Raw genomic sequence first — 21,396 nt, 5'->3', positions numbered from 1 at the left:
CCCTATTGACACTGCTGCCTCTGCACCCCCTATTGACACTGCTGCCTCTGCACCCCCTATTGACACTGCTACCTCTGCACCCCCTATTGACACTGCTACCTCTGCATCCCCTATTGACACTGCTGCCTCTGCACCCCCTATTGACACTGCTGCCTCTGCATCCCCTATTGACACTGCTGCCTCTGCACCCCCTATTGACACTGCTGCCTCTGCACCCCCTATTGACACCGCTACCTCTGCACCCCCTATTGACACTGCTGCCTCTGCACCCCTATTGACACTGCTGCCTCTGCACCCCCTTTTGACACTGCTACCTCTGCACCCCTATTGACACTGCTGCCTCTGCACCCCCTATTGACACTGCTACCTCTGCACCCCCTATTGACACTGCTGCCTCTGCACCCCCTATTGACACTGCTGCCTCTGCACCCCCAATTGACACTGCTGCCTCTGCATCCCCTATTGACACTGCTGCCTCTGCACCCCCTATTGACACTGCTGCCTCTGCACCCCCTATTGACACTGCTGCCTCTGCACCCCCTATTGACACCGCTACCTCTGCACCCCCTATTGACACTGCTGCCTCTGCACCCCTATTGACACTGCTGCCTCTGCACCCCCTTTTGACACTGCTACCTCTGCACCCCTATTGACACTGCTGCCTCTGCACCCCCTATTGACACTGCTACCTCTGCACCCCCTATTGACACTGCTGCCTCTGCACCCCCTATTGACACTGCTGCCTCTGCACCCCCAATTGACACTGCTGCCTCTGCATCCCCTATTGACACTGCTGCCTCTGCACCCCCTATTGACACTGCTGCCTCTGCACCCCCTATTGACACTGCTGCCTCTGCACCCCCTATTGACACTGCTGCCTCTGCACCCCCTATTGACACTGCTGCCTCTGCACCCCCTATTGACACTGCTACCTCTGCACCCCCTATTGACACTGCTGCCTCTGCACCCCCTATTGACACTGCTGCCTCTGCACCCCTTAGTGACACTGCTGCCTCTGCACCCCCTCTTGACACTGCTGCCTCTGCATCCCCTATTGACACTGCTGCCTCTGCACCCCCTATTGACACTGCTACCTCTGCACCCCCTATTGACACTGCTGCCTCTGCACCCCCTATTGACACTGCTGCCTCTGCACCCCTTAGTGACACTGCTGCCTCTGCACCCCCTCTTGACACTGCTGCCTCTGCATCCCCTATTGACACTGCTGCCTCTGCACCCCCTATTGACACTGTTGCCTCTGCACCCCCTATTGACACTGCTACCTCTGCACCCCCTATTGACACTGCTGCCTCTGCACCCCTATTGACACTGCTGCCTCTGCACCCCCTATTGACACTGCTACCTCTGCACCCCTATTGACACTGCTGCCTCTGCACCCCCTATTGACACTGCTACCTCTGCACCCCCTATTGACACTGCTGCCTCTGCACCCCCTATTGACACTGCTACCTCTGCACCCCCTATTGACACTGCTGCCTCTGCACCCCCTATTGACACTGCTGCCTCTGCACCCCCTAATGACACTGCTACCTCTGCACCCCTATTGACACTGCTGCCTCTGCATCCCCTATTGACACTGCTGCCTCTGCATCCCCTATTGACACTGCTGCCTCTGCACCCCCTATTGACACTGCTGCCTCTGCACCCCCTATTGACACTGCTGCCTCTGCACCCCCTATTGACACTGCTACCTCTGCACCCCCTATTGACACTGCTGCCTCTGCATCCCCTATTGACACTGCTGCCTCTGCACCCCCTATTGACACTGCTGCCTCTGCACCCCCTATTGACACTGCTACCTCTGCACCCCCTATTGACACTGCTGCCTCTGCACCCCCTATTGACACTGCTACCTCTGCACCCCCTATTGACACTGCTGCCTCTGCACCCCTATTGACACTGCTGCCTCTGCACCCCCTATTGACACTGCTTCCTCTGCACCCCTATTGACACTGCTACCTCTGCACCCCCAATTGACACTGCTGCCTCTGCACCCCCTATTGACACTGCTACCTCTGCACCCCCTATTGACACTGCTGCCTCTGCACCCCCTAATGACACTGCTGCCTCTGCACCCCTATTGACACTGCTGCCTCTGCACCCCCTATTGACACTGCTACCTCTGCACCTCCTAGTGTCACAGCCACCTCTGCACCCTCTATTAACACTACTACACCCGTGACCTAGCTCATCAGTTCTGCACAATTTTGCATGGTAGTTCATTTTCTCCGCACAATGGTGGTAATGTACCTGCATAACAATAAGTATGTAAAGTTTAAAAGAAACTCCAGCAGGGAGACAAAAAGTCCCCTGCTGCTCATTCTCTCCCCTGCACCCTTCACCATAAAAGAAATATTTATCCAAGTATCTGTTTGTTTAAAAGTGACAGCTCTGGACCCAAGATGGTGGAGATCCTCCTTTGTCATCCTTGCACTATGCCCTGTGTTGCTGAGCAGTATCTAAACCCATTTGGGCTCTTCTTTGCTTATAGCAGTTTAATAAAAGACTGAATGACCCTAATGAACAAGAACAATAGGAACGTTTGAGCTTCACGGGTGTATCCTTAAACACAAGACAATTCTGCTCCTAGGAATGGCGGGCAATGGTTTAATCCCCATTAGCCTTGGGTTTAATACTTAGCTCCCCCATAGCCCTGAACTGAAAATGTGTTTGTGTCCATTTAACTTATACATAGCAGGATATGCATTATTGGCTAACTATTTTTTTTAGGCCTGTTCTGTCTCATGTTTATTGACCCATGCTTTCAGGTGAATTTACTATGGACACTGTAAATCTGGGTCATTAGACCAATGGTTGGACTGGAAATTGCGTCCATGATACGAACACAAGAAAAGGTCACAAGAAATGGCCTTAGTGTGTATATTTACACAAGGAGCATTTTTTGGTCACTTTCTTTCGCTGTGACTTTTGTAATCCAAGCAGTTTTTACCAAATGGCATGGTTTTGTGACAATTATAAAACATTGCTGCCAAAAATGCAATAATAAAAAAATTAAGAAAACAATATCATCCTAATATCACTGCACAATTATCTGGCTGGGACCACATCTGGCTAAAATTTTCCACCGCAGATCTGTCATGTCTGGATCCTGCCTAAGGCCATGTTTACAAGGTGGAATTTTATGTGGAATGTCCGCCTGGAAAATTTCTGGGGAACATTTCGCAAACACTGGGTGCTGGCAGAACTTGCCAGCACTAGGACCACTTGGAAATGCATTTCCGTGCCGATTCCGCAGAAAGAATTGGCATATACACTTTTTCTGCAGAGGCGGAAATTGTGATTTCCACGGCAGATGCTTCCGCTGCGAAAAATTCTGACGTATACACAATGCAACAGAATCCCATTGAAAACAATAGGACTCTGCTGCAATGGAATTTCCGATCGGTGTGAACATGGCTATATTGTATTTAAAAAAAATTTCATTCAGCTTTTGCTGAAATAATATTTATGGCCTATATAAGTAAGGCTATGTACAGACGTTAGAATCTTCATGTGGACTTCCGTACGGACATACCGCAGCAGCAGAGTCCCATTGAACTCAATGAGATTCTGCTGCGGTGTGCACACAGTGGAATTTCCACGCCAGATGTATCTGTCGGGGAAATTCCGATTCTGCTGTCCTAATAATGGACAGGTCCATTATTTCTGTCAACCCCCCTTGCTGTCTATGGAGATGGCGCATTTCCGAGCGGTCTTCCAGCAGGTTGCAGAATGTCGGCACAGAGATTTCCCGTGCGGACAACCTGACGTCTGAACATAGCCTTAGTGACGGGATATATTCCTGAAATAACACACCACAGATCCGCGATACCGAACTGATGCAGATGCACAATTGTATATCTAAGCTCCCAAAGGGCAGGAGGCTGCAAGAGGGCTGTCTCTATGGTTGCCAAAAGGAGAGAAAGCGAGGAACGTCGACCAGACGCTTTAACACTGCCTGGGCTCTATTATGGGGTATTTAAATAAGGAAAGATAAGTAGGAGAGAAGAGGCAAAGTGGGAGTGAAAGGCAGAGAAGTGCTCGGCAAACAGCAACATGTGATAAGGTGCTTTATCTGCATCTGTGTTTGGGATAAGGATCAGAAGCACCTGTATACACACAGCTAACATGAGATCCCTGGGATTACCAGCACCTTATTTAGGGGTTGTGTGTGCCAGCAGGCGGCTCTATTATATGCCGCTCTAAGGATCCTGTGTTAAATATGTAACCTTATTTGTACAACATTTTATCTCCTCTTAGCTCCCAGCTTTGCCATTCAGAATCCAGTATATATAAGGAGATGCCAACTGATCAATGCTCCATGTAGCAACTCGGCCAACTTTCTTTGTTCTGTGCATATCCTCTAGGTTTCTTTTGTCGGCAAAGACATAATTTGACGCTCCAATGCAAAATCTGTTACTGTATAGACCCCCGAACCATATACCATCTGCACTACTACAGTCCTACTAATGCACCCTCTATGGCAGTGTTTTCTAAACAGTGTGTGATAGCCTGGGGGGAGTAGGGTATGGGGAGTGTAGCTGTGCGGTGACTAAAGGGTCCTTGTTAACCCTTGCTATTCGTGACGCCAGGGTGAGGGCTCCTCAGTAATGCTTGTCCTACCGCCACCCTTCCCAAGAGTGATAGGGAGGTAGATAATAATGGAATGTCCACAACCAAAGGTCCTCCAACATACCATAGAGGATATTAACATGGTCCCATGACCGAAGGTCCTGCGACGCTAAACAAGGTAAGTACTGTACATTATATTAAATATACATTATTACGAAATATATACACGTATTAACAGTAGTGTTGAGCGGCATAGGCCATATTCGAATTCGCGATATTTCGCGAATATATGGACGAATATTCGTCATATATTCGCTAAATTCGCATATTCATAATATTCGCATTTTATTTCGCATATGCCAAAATTCGCGTATGCGAAAATTAGCATATGCGAAAATCCGCATATAGAAAATTAGCATATGCGAAACTTCGCACGCCAGTCTCACACAGTAGTATTAGAGCCTTCTTTACACCACACAAGCTGGAAGCAGAGAGGGGTGATCACTGTGATGTGTACAGTGAAAAAAAAAAAAAAAGTGAATAATCGTAAGTACAAATATATAGTGCTATATTCGCGAATATTCGGGAATTCGCGAATATGCGATATTCGCGAAGAAAATTCGTATTGCGAATATTCGCGAGCAACACTAATTAACAGTATAGAATTAGAGTAGAGAAGAGGCGACTAGGGGCTGTCCTACCTGAGGGATCCTATCTGAGCGTAGTTACTTTGACTTTGGGGACCACCACACAAGGTACGGTATGCAATACGATACCGGGACACCACAAGTGCTTCTACAGCTGTTGCAAAACTACAACTCCCAGCATGCCCGGACAGCCTACGGCTGTCCGGGCATGCTGGGAGTTGTAGTTTTGTAACAGCTGGAGACCACTGTTTGGAAAACACTGCTCTATAGCTATACCCCTACCTGACAGATACCTTGCTCACAGGGGCGTAGCTATAGGGGTTGCAGTTGCATCGGGGCGCTGGTGCCTAAGGGGGCCCAAAAGCACAACTGCCCCATAAGAGACCAGTATTATATTTGGCATATGGGGCCCTGTTGCAGATTTTGCATTGGGGCCCAAAAGCTACAGGCTACGCCTCAGCTCCCTTAGATGATAGATTTCCTACTGATAGTCTATCGCTGGCAAATTTGTTGCGAAAAATGAAAAATGAAAGTGATTCTGCTCATTTCAATCATGACGATTTAGCATCAAGAACATACTTTCTGTAAATCCCCTTTAGGAGAGTGGGACACCCACGGAAGTTAAAATTTTGAACAAACCTGCAATATGTGAATTCATTCTAAGGCTATGTTCACATGGCGGAATTTTTGCTATCCTGTTTAAATTTCATTCAGAGAAGCAGATTGCGGATTTTTGGCAGGTTTGCGGAATTTGATCAGAATTCCAGCGGAATTTCTGTACTTTCAAAACACAGATTCCGCTTGACATCTTATTTCCTATCTGATCACGGGGGTCCTGCCGCTGGAACCATCCCCCCCACCGGATCTCCGTGCAACACCCGGCATTCTGTTCATAGACATGAGTGGAGGGGGCGTGGCATGGGGGCATGACGTGATGTCACGTCTCCAGTCCCTGAAACCCGGCACTTCGGAGACTGGAGCTGCACCCGATGCTGAACAGAGATGGGGGGGGGGGGGGATAAGACGTCTATGGCCGTAATACGCCATTAAAGACATGTCTTATAATTTTGCGGAATTCGGAATGTGTAATTTCCGCTACAGAATTTTTCAGCGGGATTCCACTTGGAAATTCCATCATGTGAATATAGCTTAAGTCTTTTGAGCCTTTAAAAAATAAAAAGCTGCCATTTTTTCAGACTTTTTTTTTTTTTTTTGCTATATTAAAGATATCATGGATCGAACGTGTAAATAAAATTAAGTTCCGGACCCCAGACTCTGCTGTGAGAATGAACATGAACATGTTCATTAATGAATGCATTACCAACTATTTATGCATTTCCGAGTGGTCCTAGTGACGGGCGGAGGTTCTGTAGTGTGAATGAGCCCTATCAGGGCCTTAACAAGTCTATATAGAACCTGAATAATGGCTCAACCTGATAAACCTGGTCAGAAGACATCTTTATCCACTCTAAAGTCTAGAGATTGCATCGCTGTATTGATTTTAGCTTTACTTACTAGGCATGACCACAACAATTGGTGGAAATTACTGGTAGAGCTCATAAGTGGTTAAGAGCTTCAAAGGTTGACAAAGACAACTTATTAGTACTATCTTTATTGTTCTAAGACGTAGAGAAATGGCAGTGATGGGCAACCCTAATATTTATGTTTTCTGGTCTCCATACTTGGTTGCATCTTCTGATCTCTGTGTTATCATGAACCCCAACCGGTATAGCAGAATACTCAGTATATCTATTTAATTTGTACAGTACACTAAACTCTCAAATCCCATTGGGCTGATCATGTATGTTTAGCTGCCATAGTGAAAAGATATTATACTGTATAGTTAATACTCTTTAAACAATAAATATTTATAAACAAATAAAAAATATTTATACTTAATGACAAATATTAATAATAATTACGGTAAGTTGTAAAAAGCTACATCAAAAAATGTCGAAATTTTTCAAGCAGGAACTGATACAAAGACAGAAAAATATTTGTTCCATTTTTGTAGAAGTTCTAATTGTTAAGCGGAGCCGTAATTGCAGTTAAATCTCTTTACTTCTCCGGCAGCTGTTTCATGCCTATTCTGAGAATATTACACATGAAGTCTTTAGGGTGTCGTTGTGCACCGATACGAAGCGGAGCAGGGGGCAGGAGAGAGCTGTTAGGAACAACAGCATGCAAGACTTTTGGAAATGAAAAATCGTTTTAATTCGAAAGCTTGGAGCAATAACGCGAGGGGTCCTCGTAAATTTCTCAGCCTTGTGATAGATATCGGTCATAAAGGAGAATCCACAGGAAGTATTTTATTAGTCAGGGAGGAGGGACGGATATCACTTCTTCTCTTTACGGCTTTGAATGTGCTTATCAGATAGAACTGAATTTTAACTCATTCTCGCCTTAAAAGGGTTAATGCCGGGCCTACTAACCTTCGATAACCCTACACAAATAAGGTATACGTACAATTTTCTAGGTTATAACAGCTATAATAGAGAAAGGGTAGAGGAGCAGACAGGATAGAGAAGGTGATGATTCTGAACGTAGTAAGAAGCCTGTGTGATGTGTTACAATGGAATATGGGAAATATGTGGCGTTTTATGGAGCTTCTTCATGCCAACATTTATGAGCCAAAACTTCTCCTACAAATCATGCACAAAGGCTGAGACTATTGCAGTGGTTCCTAAACAAGACCATGGGGGGTTACACTGATTTATGATGGGTTTTCTCAGTGAAAGTACTGCACCCGGTCGGTTATGTATAAGGCTGTTCTTATTGTCATGTCCTCTTAGTCGTTGTAATATACTGGCTTATTTTTGGATAGCCTAAGCACAGATACTGTAGATGTTCACAGTCACTTTCCCCGTTGGGGGCAGCATAGAGGACATGCTAGAGGTAAAACATGTTGGAAACCTCTTTGTGTGGAATCTGAAGGGTAAGACGTTCTGGAAAGTCGCCCAAACACAACCCTGATACTCAGCCTGGTCACTAGATTGAGGCAAACTTTGCACATAGGTGAGCGCCCCTCCCAATAGTAAAGGCTGTGTCCGTCCAATCCAAAGGGATGTACTATTGGTCCGTGAAGGTACATTGATTTGTCTGCCATAAAAAAAAGAAAAAAAAAACAATGTGTTTTGGCTCCCCAAAAACAGGATACTCTACGAACTTATATTTACCTTGATCCTCACATCTAAGAATATTGCCCTTCTGCTGAGGGGCATATCCAAACGGGCCATCTTCCCTGGGTGTAGGGTATCAATGGCATTGGCCACAGTGACATACACTGAAAAGGAGAAAAGGGTCTCCACAGCAAAGATCAAAAGTGGCCTCCTATTATGGTGTCAGATTTTTCCTCAAAGGGCAAAAAGGGATACCATGACCCTTAGGTCAATGCCCCTGATGCAAGGATTTTTGTCATCTTAGGCGACAAAGGAGTCACACACTGTAACAAACCCACTCCTCATGTAATCACCTACTACTGGGGTGACACACTGTAACAAACCCACTCCTCATGTAATCACCTACTACTGGGGTGACACACTGTAACAAACCCACTCCTCATGTAATCACCTACTACTGGGGTGACACACTGTTACAAATCCCCTCCTCACGCAATGGTGATTCTGGCTGGACGGGTGCTTCGGATGAGCGGCGGGTGCTTCAGATGCTGGCTGGTTGCTAACTTACTTGCAGCAGGCAGAGCCGTGCCCCCATTCAAGAGGGCTCTCTAGGTGGCTGCTTATTTTACCTATAGGCAGGACTGGCCCGTGTGGAAGAGTTCTGCTCAATTTCTTATTAGTAGCAAAAGGACTGGGACCAATTAGGGGTAGGCCCCTCTTTCTAAATGCCCTTATAGCAGCCACATGGTCGGTTTCTATTTCATGTACCCTCCTTCTTCTCCATTTACATACAGATTTTTGCCCCAGGTAAAGAAAAGCCTATCCATCTATCTATCTATCTATCTATCTATCTATCTATCTATCTAATATCTATTTAATACCTATCTATTTCATATATAATCTATCTTTATCATATCTATCTATCTATCTATATCATATCTATCTATCTATCTATCTCATATATATCTATCTATCTCATATCTATCTATCTATCTATCTCATATCTATCTATCTCATATCTATCTATATCATATCTATATCATATCTATCTCACATTTATCTATCTATCTCATATCTATCTATCTATCTATCTCATATCTATCTATCTATCTATCTATCTATCTATCTATCTATTTATTTATCAATCTCATATCTATCATCACTCTGCTAGTAATATGTAAATAATAGCCTCCCTACATCATATGGCTGACACATATTTATCACACGTATAGACATATGATGTAGGTGAGCTATTATTTACATATAATTGTCCGGTTGAAGTTGATGATTCATGGTGAGTATACACTCCGAGGATGCTGGGACGCTCTCCACCATCTGTTTGATGGACGCCTAATTCTTTATCTATGCAGCTCACTTCTAGCGTTAAATTTGGCCCTTCTCTTTTCCTTAGCAATTTCATTTCCATGTTTACTCTTCCAATATCTCTCCTTCTGCCGCTCGGCCATCTCTCTCCTGCCCTTAATTTCCTTCTGTGTATCCACAAACATGTTTAATTGTTTTACTACAGCATTTATTGTACGGCCAGAGAATGGGGCTATGGTGCACACATTAAGCGTGCTTCAAGAAGCTTTAACTATAGGACTTAACCCAACAGAAAGTTTTCACAGCAAGAGGAGACCTAGGGCCAAATATGTAATTTACACAGCATTAAGAATGAATGAGAATATTGAGAGGAATTATTAGAAGACATGCTGGAGTATGGACAGGTGAACTAGCTAGATATGAGATATAGATAGGGGATAGATAGATATGACATAGATAGATATGGATAGATAGATAGATTTGAGATAGATAGATAGATGCGCCACCTTCAGACACTAGGGTGTAGGTCAGTTTTCCCAACCAGGGTGCCTCCAGCTGTTGCAAACCTACAACTACCAGCATGCAGGGAGTTGTAGTTTTGCAACAGCTGGTTGGGAAACACTGAGTTAGAACAAAGAGGTTGTCGACAAGAAAAGTTGAGTGCATGTGCTCAGCGTCATATCAGCATCATGTGCATAGAGTTGAAGTTTTGTATCAGCCGGAGGCACCCTGGTTGAGAAACACTGAGGACAAAGTGGTGGTTTACCAAAGAAGTTGAGTGCATGGGCTCAGCATCATATCCAGAGGCAGCCAGTGCATGCTGGGAGTTGCGGCTGGGTAACACTGGTCTAAGTGCAAATACTACCCCTGTACCTCCTATAGCTACAACCCTTTACTTGGCACATAATCAAAACTTGTAGGCTTTGATTCTCATGACAATGCTTAACGATCATATTTTTTGGACTCTCCTCATGTTGTATGTGTCACAAGCTCATAAGTCCCCTGAATTTTCAATGCCAGGGGCCGCACTGTATATACAGCTCTGGGCATATATAGAAATATTTATAGTATGAAAGAATTGAGAAAAGAAGAAACATGTGGGGTATTGTTATTCACAAAACCACATTTGAACATGAAATATTGTCTTCTTTAACAAGTTGCCTTCTTTGAAATTATATCAGCATCGGGTTTACACAGCAACAATGTTTTGTTGCGAATAGAGCATTATTTCTGCAAACCATTAAAATCTACATTTCCGGACTGTTCACAAAAATAGGCATTTTTTAATGGGAAACGGTCAACAGTTTGTGCTGCCCAAGCCCCTTTTAAAGGGTTATTCCAGGTATATGACTGTGCTACAGGGGCTGTAAAGTTAGTGTAGTTCATAATATTGTCTCCGTACCTGTGTGTGATGGTGGTCTCACAATTCTTATGTGATCTTTGCCCCAATGTTTATTTTCAACAGCTTACAAAATGAGTGTCATCTCAGTTTTTCCCAGGTTGTAGTGCAGCCCATGACATTGCATCACTAGTCAGGTGTTCAAAGGGAGCCTGTCTGTTTTAATGGTCGGAGAGACCACTGGGTGGGAGGGAACTGTAATTGAAACCACAGCACAGCATGGAAGGGAGCCTAGCTGTGCTGCAATGGGTGGGGTGGCTAAAAGTGTGGGAGGGAGAAAAGTCACCTCCCACCTAGAAACAAGGGATCCTGGGACTTGTAGTAGGAGAGAGTGAACTCCAACAAAATAGCCATTTCACAAAAAGAAAGCAACAGTGTTGTTGTGGAATAACAACATAGCCATTTACCCCCAAGACAAGCACAGACCCTTTTTAATCATGTCCATTACTGTCTGTCAGTATTATGTTTAGCCATCTATACTGGGCAGGTTACCTGCAATCTGAGAAATCTAGATGTCTACCTTTGTGGAAGTTGTAAAAGCTATTGATATTTCATAAACTCACCATTATATATGTCTCTCTTTCAGGCTTTTTGCAGCAAAATGCAGTGGCTGTATGGAGAAGATCGCCCCAACAGAATTTGTCATGCGTGCCCTGGAGTGTGTGTATCACCTGAGCTGCTTCTGCTGCTGTGTATGTGAACGACAGCTCAGGAAGGGAGACGAGTTCGTACTGAAGGAGGGACAGCTTTTATGTAAAAGTGACTATGAAAAAGAGAAGGACCTTCTAAGTTCTGGGAGTCCAGATGACTCCGATTCTGGTGAGTAAGCATTCATAATATTGGAACGTAAAGAGGTACTCCAGAGAGGCCGAATCAGTTGGTTACATGATGAAGTCACAAGAAATGTTGGATAGGAGGATTTTTTTTTTTTTTTTTACGAGGTATCATAATAATATTAAGTCAACCAGCGTTGCCGTTCCCCTGTTTTTATGTGACACTGCACTACACTGTTTTACTACCAACCCGTAGTAATGAGTGCCGCTTTAATTTCTACCTTTGTTATTGTTGGACTGTAATAATAATAAGTCCTTTATTTATATAGAGCCAACTTATTCTGCAGCGCTGTACAGAGACCGTCATCATTCATTTTGGTCTCTGTCCCCGGTCTGGCTCACATCTCACATCTAAATTCCAAATTGACCTATAGGAACATGTATTTCATACTGACCCAATCTCCGATATGTCTAAAATCAAATATTTCTCCACAACCTAGGAATATGTGTAGGTTTCTTTATGATAAATCTAAACCCATCACCTGTAAAATGTAGACAGACAAGAAACCTCACAATCTTGGAAATTGAGCACAAAATCTCTGCTTAAAACATGTCCTGCATAAACACAGGTAAGTTAGCACCTATGGCTGTGTGTACGCTTTGCCATTGGCTACATTTTTAAGCAATTTTTTTTTAAAGGGTACCTCTCATCAAAAAAACTTTTGATATATTATAGATTAATGCATGCAGAATAACTTTACAATTGCATGTTATTAAAAAATATGCTTCTTTCTATTTAATTTTCCACTTTGAAGAAATGACCACTAGGGGTCTCCCTACCAGTCCTGGCAGCAAGCATTTCAGACTCATGCTGGAGTCCTAAACACTACGAGCTGCCAGTCTGCTTTGTTCACAAAGGAGAACACTCAGAGCTGCCAGCCTGCTTTGTTCACAGCCTGTTTGGCTGTGAACAAAGCAGGCTGGCAGCTCTGAGTGTTTAGGACTCCAGCATGAGTCAGAAATGCTTGCTGACAGGACTGATCGGGAAAAATACAATAGAAAGAAGCGTATTTTTCATTAACATGCTATTGGAAAGTTATTCAACATTCATTAATCTAAAATATATCAAAAGTTTATTTGATGAGAGGTACCCTTTAAACCTTTTTTTAAAACATATTAAACATTTTGAAAGTGGCAGCCGCCATGGCCCCTCAATGCAAGTCTATGAAAGACTCCCATTGACTTGCATTGAGGAGGTGTGTTGTGTAGTCCCGAGGGGGCGTGGTCATGACATCACGACCTCCGCAGACTGAACGCTGGGGCAGTGGAGCACCCCTTTAATTTTCCTGCAGTGCCTCCACAGGATAAATCCAGCATTACACAGTTCCCTTTAAAATCTATGAGCTGTCCCTATAAGTCCCTAAGAGAGAGCTTTTCAATGTAGCCCCTTTCCATTCTAGCTAACGTTATTAGTAAATTTGCTTTCTAAACCCGAAACCCCCTTTGAGTTTAGAAAGTCTTTCTAAAATATATACTAATATGTCACATGAAGAACTGTACAGGTCACAATGTATCAAGGCTTCTGCTGCTTTCTACATATGTCTTTGCAGGCTGTGAAACCTGTTTCTTTATAGCAAGCAAAGTAAGCAAATAATCCATTGATTGAAGCCGCTTATTATAGACAACCTAGCAAAAGCAGACAGAATGCCAAAAAAGACTAACCACCGAAAACAAGAAAATGGAAATGCTATTATTTTGCAACTATTTCTTGTACGGCTAGAAATGTTACCACGGCCTTTATTCTGTAGGTTACTCGGCAGCACAATGTTATGCCTCTTCGTGTGGTATATGTGCCGGCATGATATATCACTGTACCCTCTCACTCACAGCATGACATTATATATCTCTGCAGGTTCTTATAACTCTAGCATTTTATTTTATAGCTTTGCATATTACAATATTGCTGCACAAGTCATTATATCACTGCGTGTTATTATGTTGCTGTTCAAGGTAGTTTATAGCTTTGCCACATTTTTACACAGATGTCTGGTGGTCCAGCGTGTAAGAGTTTGTCTGTGTGATGTATACGGCTGTGAAATGTGAAGCCAACGATCCTCTAAGGACTCATTCATTGAAACGGCTCAAAATTTTCAAAAAGAAAAAAAGATACAAAATATGCAAGAATTTTAACAGCTTTTGTTTACTCTTTCTGCTTTTTTGTTGGCTTCTACTTCTTCTTTTCTTTCCTCTTCTTCTCTTCCTCACCATCTTTATCATACCTTTCTTTCCTCTTCCTTTTCTTTACCTTCAGCTCCTTCTTTTTTCTTTGTTTTTCCTTCTTCTTTTCCTGCTCCTTTTTTCTTCTTTGTTTCTTTTTTCTCCACGTTCTCCCTTTTCATCATCATCATCATCATCATCATCATCATTATCCTCTTTCTTTATTGCTTTAATTTTCCCATTTTGTTTCTCCTTGATCTTTCTATTCTTTCTTCTTCTTTGTTTCCCTTTCCTCCACCTTCTCCCTTTTCATTGTCATCATCATGTTCTTCTTCATCATCTTCTTTTCCTTCTTTCATCATTATCTTTTCTTCCTCTTCTTTGTCCTCTTCTTCTTCTTCCCTGTCTTTCTCCTCTTTCTCAATTGCTTTAATTTTCCCATTTTTTATTTTCCTTTATCTTTTTACTATTCTTTCTTTTTCTTCTATTACTTTGTCCTCTTCTTATTCTTCTCCCCTTTCTATCTTCTTTTTCTATTTAAATTCTAATGCCTCCATTTTCTTTCTTAGCTATTCTTTAATCTTAGCCAATCCTTCTATAAGCTCTCACCAAAATGATTCTACAATTTGATACATTGTCTTAGTGTAAATTGCTTCTGTCGAGATAAGGTGAAATAAACAAATGTTAAACTTTGCTTACACATCAACTCACCATCTCTGTAATTTATAATACAGTAAAAAGTGATGAAGAAGAAGGTGACGTCAAGCCAGGAAAATGCCATGGGGGTCAGGGCAAGGGCAGTGATGATGGTAAAGACCCAAGGAGGCCTAAAAGACCACGAACAATCCTCACAACGCAGCAAAGAAGGGCATTTAAAGCATCATTCGAGGTGTCTTCAAAGCCTTGCCGAAAGGTAGGAACCTGATTTTCTCTTGATATAGGTATTACAGTTGTCTTTTACCTGTAATGTTATGTCCCAGATAATTTAATAGTTTGACTTGTAGAATCCCAATTCTGTCTCATTGTATGGAAGTTGCTAACAAATATGTGGAAAGAAGCAGAATGCTACTATTTATGCCATTATATTATCAGTGACTCAGTGATAAAACGTGATACATAGAACCTTATGTATATGCATATCTGTTTATATATAGGATGATAACTGAAGATATTGAACATAACCCTTTACTGTAAATTCGACAGGTCAGGGAAACGTTAGCGGCTGAAACAGGACTTAGTGTGAGAGTGGTCCAGGTGTGGTTTCAGAACCAAAGAGCAAAGGTAGGTCACACTATATTATGTATATAAGTGGTATGATAAGTATTTTCCACTCTATAACATACTTATTGTCTCCCACCATTCTATTAAACAGATGAAGAAATTAGCACGGAGACACCAACAACAGCAAGAGCAACAAAATTCTCAGAGACTCGGTCAAGGTAACTAATACAATATTGATAGTAGTCCTCTCTTTGACACGTTTCCATAGTACCCTATGTAAGAGATCTGTACATTATGGCTTTAGGATATGAATATGTGAATATATATATATATATATATATATATATATATATATATATTTATATAAAAGACAATGCTAAAATTGACTTTTCCTCAATTATGTCACTAGTTCTTGTTAGTAGGAGATAGGAACAATTCATTCCTACTGCTTTTGTGTTCTCTAAAGGTTATAACTTTTGCTATTAGTATTGCTTTTTCTGTACTCTTGTTCTTTACCCTTATCTATAGTTCTTTCTTAAGTTTCATGTAGGCAAACATTGGCTTCTAAAAGTATTAACACAATGCTGTATTACTTAATCATAGCACCAGACTAGGTACCATCATGTCCATATAGGGACCGCCATGGGTCATTCTCAGCCCCATTTCTTTTAACCTGGTATGTAGGCAGACGTAGACTTAGAGTTAAGAAACATGGATTAAGAGTATGTTAGCCAGTGTATGCACCTACTTTTGGGCGCTTGATCTGGTTTAAGTTGTGGTCATTCATTGTGGTCAGGTTAATTTAAACATCTGTAATGTAAGCTAAAGAATAGGGGTGATATAGGTTCCTTTTTGTACTTTTAGGAAGTACCTCCCCACTAATCCCAAACTAATATTTAACACTGCCTAATGATGTGTTCACACTAGTGTTGTGGCGTCTGTTCTCGAATAGATCCTGTTGAAGTATAATGCGGTTTCCATTGATGGACAATAGTGCCACAGGTTGTGCTACTGTTGTTTTCAAAACTAGTTAAACCGTAAAAGCAGTAGTTTGAACAGAACCTTAGAAGCAATAAAATATTTCACACACATTTTCAGTTTTGAAAATTCTTTAAGGTTATCAGTTAAAAAATAAAAAAGTAATATCTTAAACCGTATAAATATATTAATCCTCATCAAATATCATATACTGCCAACATTTTTTGCCATAACCAAAACCATAATAAAAGCCTTATAAATCTGTCCAATATGTAAAGCTGTCTAAAAATAACATCAATATAATTCGAGCCCTATCTCAAATAAAAATGTTTCCCAAACTTGATCCATCAGAACCCTAAACCTAATCCCTTTCCTTTGTAAAGACTTAATTCTAGCTTAAGTCCCTCTAAATCTTTAAACCAAGTGTTCTGTGTATCCTAAACTTTATGAGGAACTCTATCCAAGCTGCTAAACTTCTGCTGAGGACAAGTCTAATGTTAACTCACACCACTGTGATCATTTCTAGCGAATAGCCATGAACATTCTCACTTATCTTGCCTTGAAGCTGTGTGTCTGAAATTGTGTTTCAACCTGGGCCCATAATATACATATTAACCTCCCTAATCTCTTAATACAATACCTATTGCTCCTATGTGAACTTTTCTTTCCAGCCTGTTGTAATGGTTTTTATTTCCATTCTGTCAAAGAGAAATTAAAGGGATTTCCAAGACTGGAAAATAAGTATCTGTTATTTTGCCCCGAAACGGCACCAGACCTGCCAATTGGCTTTATATGGTATTGCAGCCCAGACTCACTTACTTGAATGTAGTTGAGCTGAAATACCAGACAAAACTTATGGACAGGAGTGGCACTGCTTTGGGATACAATATTTTTTTTCTTATCTTGGGCAACTCTTTTAATCTTTAATATTTGTATACAGTAAATTGGGTACCTATGTCTTTGTAGCATTTAGTGTTAAACATAATGTTATATGACAAGAGTTAGAAGACAAATGATAGACAGATAACAAAATTTGCCAGACTGAGTGCATTAATGTGGCTCCTTGTCACCCGTCAGAGGTCATGTCCAGCCGCATGGAAGGGATGATGACCTCATACGCCCCACTGGCCCCCCCACAGCAACAGATCGTCGCGATGGATCAGAACAGCTACAGCACAGACCCCTTCCAGCAAGGACTCACCCCTCCTCAAATGCCAGGTGACCACATGAATCCTTATGGTAAGCTGCGCGCAACCTGTACAATGACACTAAGTATCACCAACGGTAGATTGTAAATAATAACCCCTGTATGATCCCATTGGAATACAAGAGGTCATGCTAATATTTAAGTATTTTTATCTATGTAAATAATTTTAATGGAACAGCCCAATTTTACCTGGTCATATTACTCAGCTTTGGCCAAATTATGTTGTATGTTTACAAAATGTTAAAAGCAATTTTTTTAAATATAATCACCTTTAGGTTCTTGCCGATCGGGAGAACTATGTATGTTTTTTCACCAACAATTTACATGCTTAACCCTATAATTTGTATAAGTTACAATGATCCTTGTGCATTCGTGTGCAATGAGTGATTTGTTATAGTCATGACAACTACTGCCTGAAGACACGTGGACTTTCCATAAGCATAGACCACTTAGGTTTTTACTTTGCAGTGGGCTTCTCCACTATGGATTTTTAGGTGCAGTTGGGGAAGGCATGAACCACACTCAGACACACAGTCAAGGCAATATATGCTCAAATGATGTGACCAGTTTCTGTCTAATATAATATGATGAGTGTAGTATGTTGCTGTAGAACATTGACAAGCTACGATAGAGAAAGACTTTTCCATGCAACTGGAATCCAACATCCCTCGGGTTCTAAGCAGACAGGTTACACTGTTGTTGAGGTCTAAAAAACTTCCTTAACAGCGAATTGTAAAGAATTTGGATAATGGTTACCCCTGTATAGTTTACAGCCTGGTTCTCTTTCAATTGCCTATTGGGGCATTATATGACCAGTTTTACTTGTGCCTAAGAACAATTTTTGCTGATTCTGGAGTATCGAGTGTTGGAAGGTCCCACCAATAAGGAAACTCTGTCAGGCCACTCATTTTGTGAAATCAAGTAGAAGTGTTCTTCTTTATGTGGGTTTATTAAAGATCAAATATTTAATATATTAATTGAATTCATTTTAAAGGGAACCTGTTATCACTTTAATGCTGCCTGTACCATAAATTGTAACGGTGGTGGCCTTGAAAGATCTGTTCCTATTCCAAAACAGGGAGCGATGTATCAATCAAGGCTGGTGGGGTGCGGAGAAGCCAATGGAAGCGGCCTGATGACTCGTTCAGGCAGCATTAAAATGATGACAGGTTCCCTTTAATGAGTATTTCAGTGGAAAACATTTATTTTTCATAGACTGGTGATGATCTGATTGTTGGATATCCACCAGTTACTCTTCCATATTGTTTATCATTCTAACAGTCATAGAAGCCCCCCCACCCACCACCACCACCACCATCACCAATCTGTCTATTGCTTTCCTTATCCACCATCAAAAAGTTCATTACAACAAGCAAAGACAATGTCAATGTTTACTTTGAATCACATTGTAAAATCTTATCACTATCTGAATGTGTATTTTTCCTGGCGTTGTTTTAAGAATATAACATTTATACCGTAGAGGTTAGTTACATCATGTTAAAGTTGGCCTGTGGCCAACCCAAATTTAGATTTTAGCTAATCACACACCTTATTATAATTTATTTATATATTCCATTCCTGAGACATGAGGGTTCATAGTTTGTCTGACAATTCAGGGAATCAGTCAGATGGGCGTGAACTTAATGTTAATGTGATGGGCAGAATTATACAGTCATATCACCATTTACTAGGGGCTTTGTATACCGGTAATATATATGGTAATAATGGTTATCTGTTTTATTTTTTCTTTACCAGGTAACGACACCATATTTCACGATATTGACAGTGATACCTCTTTAACAAGTCTCAGTGACTGCTTCCTGGCTTCTTCTGAAGTCAACTCCATGCAAGCCAGAGTTGGAAACCCCATTGACCGACTGTACTCCATGCAGAGTTCCTACTTTGCATCATGAGGGCTTCCATCTGTTTGTCCCCTACAAAAACAATAAACACAATGGACCCTTAGAGACTATCTACAGCCATATCTGTGCAGTTCTCCTCCCCCATCCACCCCAATCTGAGCAGTGAGCAAACGTCCAGAACATACCAAGCGATTGGATCATCCTGGCCTCTGAGAAGTTTGGAAAAAGCATGAGCATCGACCTCAATTTTTTTTTCCATTTAAAGTGAACGATTATTGTAAAAAAAAGAAGGAAAAATACAGCATTTGTATAGAATCGTGTACAAAATAGATTTTTTTTCTCCCCCCTCCCCCCCTCCTAGAATATTGGAAAAACCGAAGCCACCGGAAAAAAAAGGTTTCCCAAGTCTCCTCTGAAACTGCATGAGTGTCACCGTGATGTGGAATTATCAAATTTGAACTGTGACAAGTTATTGTAAATGTGACGTTTTAAACTATTTTATTTTTATTATTTTTATTTTTTCTTTCTATATTTTTTTGGTTTCGATTTTCTCCATAGACAAGAAGGGTAGTTTTTAGCCATTATATCATATGAGCAGACAATGATTTCTCAAGAGTCATTGCCGTCACGGGAAAGACTGCATGTTTTTTTCTGGAGAGAAATCCATTTTTTTTTTAAGTTAATGGTCTTATGTTCCTTTAAAGATGGAAAAAAAAGAAAAAAAAAAAGAAAAAAAGGAAAAAAAAAAAAAAAAAAACCGACAACTTAATTTAATAAAACTTACAACATTAACATATTCTGTTATTTCCTAACACTGGTTTAGCTCCAATTTATAGACTTCTTAGAGTTCAATCTGTTCATCTATACTGTATAACAATTGTTGAGTTGTTGCTGTAATGTTATTCAACACGAGAGCTGCAGTATAAAGCATGTTGGAGAGACAGAGTGGCAAGATGACAACAGTTGAATTTTAGACTAACCAGGGTGCCTCCAGCCTTTGCAAAAATACAACTCCCAGATGTTGGCTCTCTGGGCATGCTGAGAGTTGTAGTTTTGCAACAGCTGGAGGCATTCTGATTGGAAACACTGCAGTAGACGTTCGCCTACTGAAGTTTAGTTACCAGCTTCTTTTCAGCTTTGGTCCATTAGATCACAGCTCTGATGTAGCGGTAAATACATATATATTTTATATTTATATAAATATATTTACAGTCATGGTCATAAATATTGGCACCACTGAAAATTTTCAAGAAAATTAAAGCATTTCTCACAGGAAAGGATTGCAGTGACACATGTTTTGCTATACACATGTTTATCCCCTTTGTGTGTATTGGAACTAAACCAAAAAAGGGAGGAAAACAAGCAAATTGGACATAATGTCACCAAACTGCAAAAATGGGCTGGACAAAATTATTGGCACCCTTAACTTAATATTTGGTTGCACACCCTTTGGAAAAAATAAACTGAAATCAGTCGCTTCCTATAACCATCAATAAGCTTCTTACACCTCTCAGCCGGAATGTTGGACCACTCTTCCTTTGCAAACTGCTCCAGGTCTCTCTTATTGGAAGGCACCTTTTCCCAACAGCAATTTTAAGATCTCTCCACAGGTGTTCAATGGGATTTAGATCTTGACTCATTGCTGCCACTTCAGAACTCTCCAGCGCTTTGTTGCCATCCATTTCTGGGGGCTTTTTGACATATGTTTGGGGTCATTGTCCTGCTGGAAGACCCAAGATCTCAGACGCAAAACCAGCTTTCTGACCCTGGGCTGTACGGTGCGACCCTAAATCCGTTGGTAATCCTCAGATTTCATGATGCCTTGTACACATTCAAGGCCCCCAATGCCAGAGGCAACAAAACAACCCCAAAACATCATTGAACCTCCACCATATTTCACTGTAGGAACTGTGTTCTTTTCTTTGTCGGCCTCATTCCGTTTTCGGTAAACAGTAGAATGATGTGCTTTACCAAAAAGCTCTATCTTGGTCTCATCTGTCCACAAGACGTTTTCCCAGAAGGATTTTAGCTTACTCAAGTTCATTTTGGAAAAAATT

The 21,396-nt window shown here is 41.5% G+C and overlaps 1 protein-coding gene across 4 annotated transcripts in view; it reads left to right on the top strand.

Annotated features, from left to right (window-relative positions):
- The window catches only part of LMX1B (LIM homeobox transcription factor 1 beta), a 176,292-nt gene extending 156,255 nt beyond the window's left edge, over positions 1-20,037 (top strand). For 2 of the 4 annotated variants that reach the window (XM_056540963.1, XM_056540961.1), the window contains 6 exons: positions 11,668-11,900; positions 14,806-14,984; positions 15,275-15,352; positions 15,444-15,510; positions 17,348-17,509; positions 19,233-20,037. In XM_056540963.1, the coding sequence (XP_056396938.1) occupies positions 11,668-11,900; positions 14,806-14,984; positions 15,275-15,352; positions 15,444-15,510; positions 17,348-17,509; positions 19,233-19,390 (877 nt within the window). In that variant the 3' untranslated portion in view covers positions 19,391-20,037. The remainder of the gene's footprint in view (positions 1-11,667; positions 11,901-14,805; positions 14,985-15,274; positions 15,353-15,443; positions 15,511-17,347; positions 17,510-19,232) is intronic. The other 2 variants (XM_056540962.1, XM_056540964.1) reach the window with 2 other exon arrangements.
- The last annotated feature ends 1,359 nt before the right edge of the window (positions 20,038-21,396 follow it).

This window comes from Hyla sarda, chromosome 9 (assembly GCF_029499605.1).
Source record: "Hyla sarda isolate aHylSar1 chromosome 9, aHylSar1.hap1, whole genome shotgun sequence".
Taxonomy (NCBI): Eukaryota; Metazoa; Chordata; class Amphibia; order Anura; family Hylidae; genus Hyla; species Hyla sarda.
This window is presented reverse-complemented; position numbering and strand designations above follow the sequence as displayed.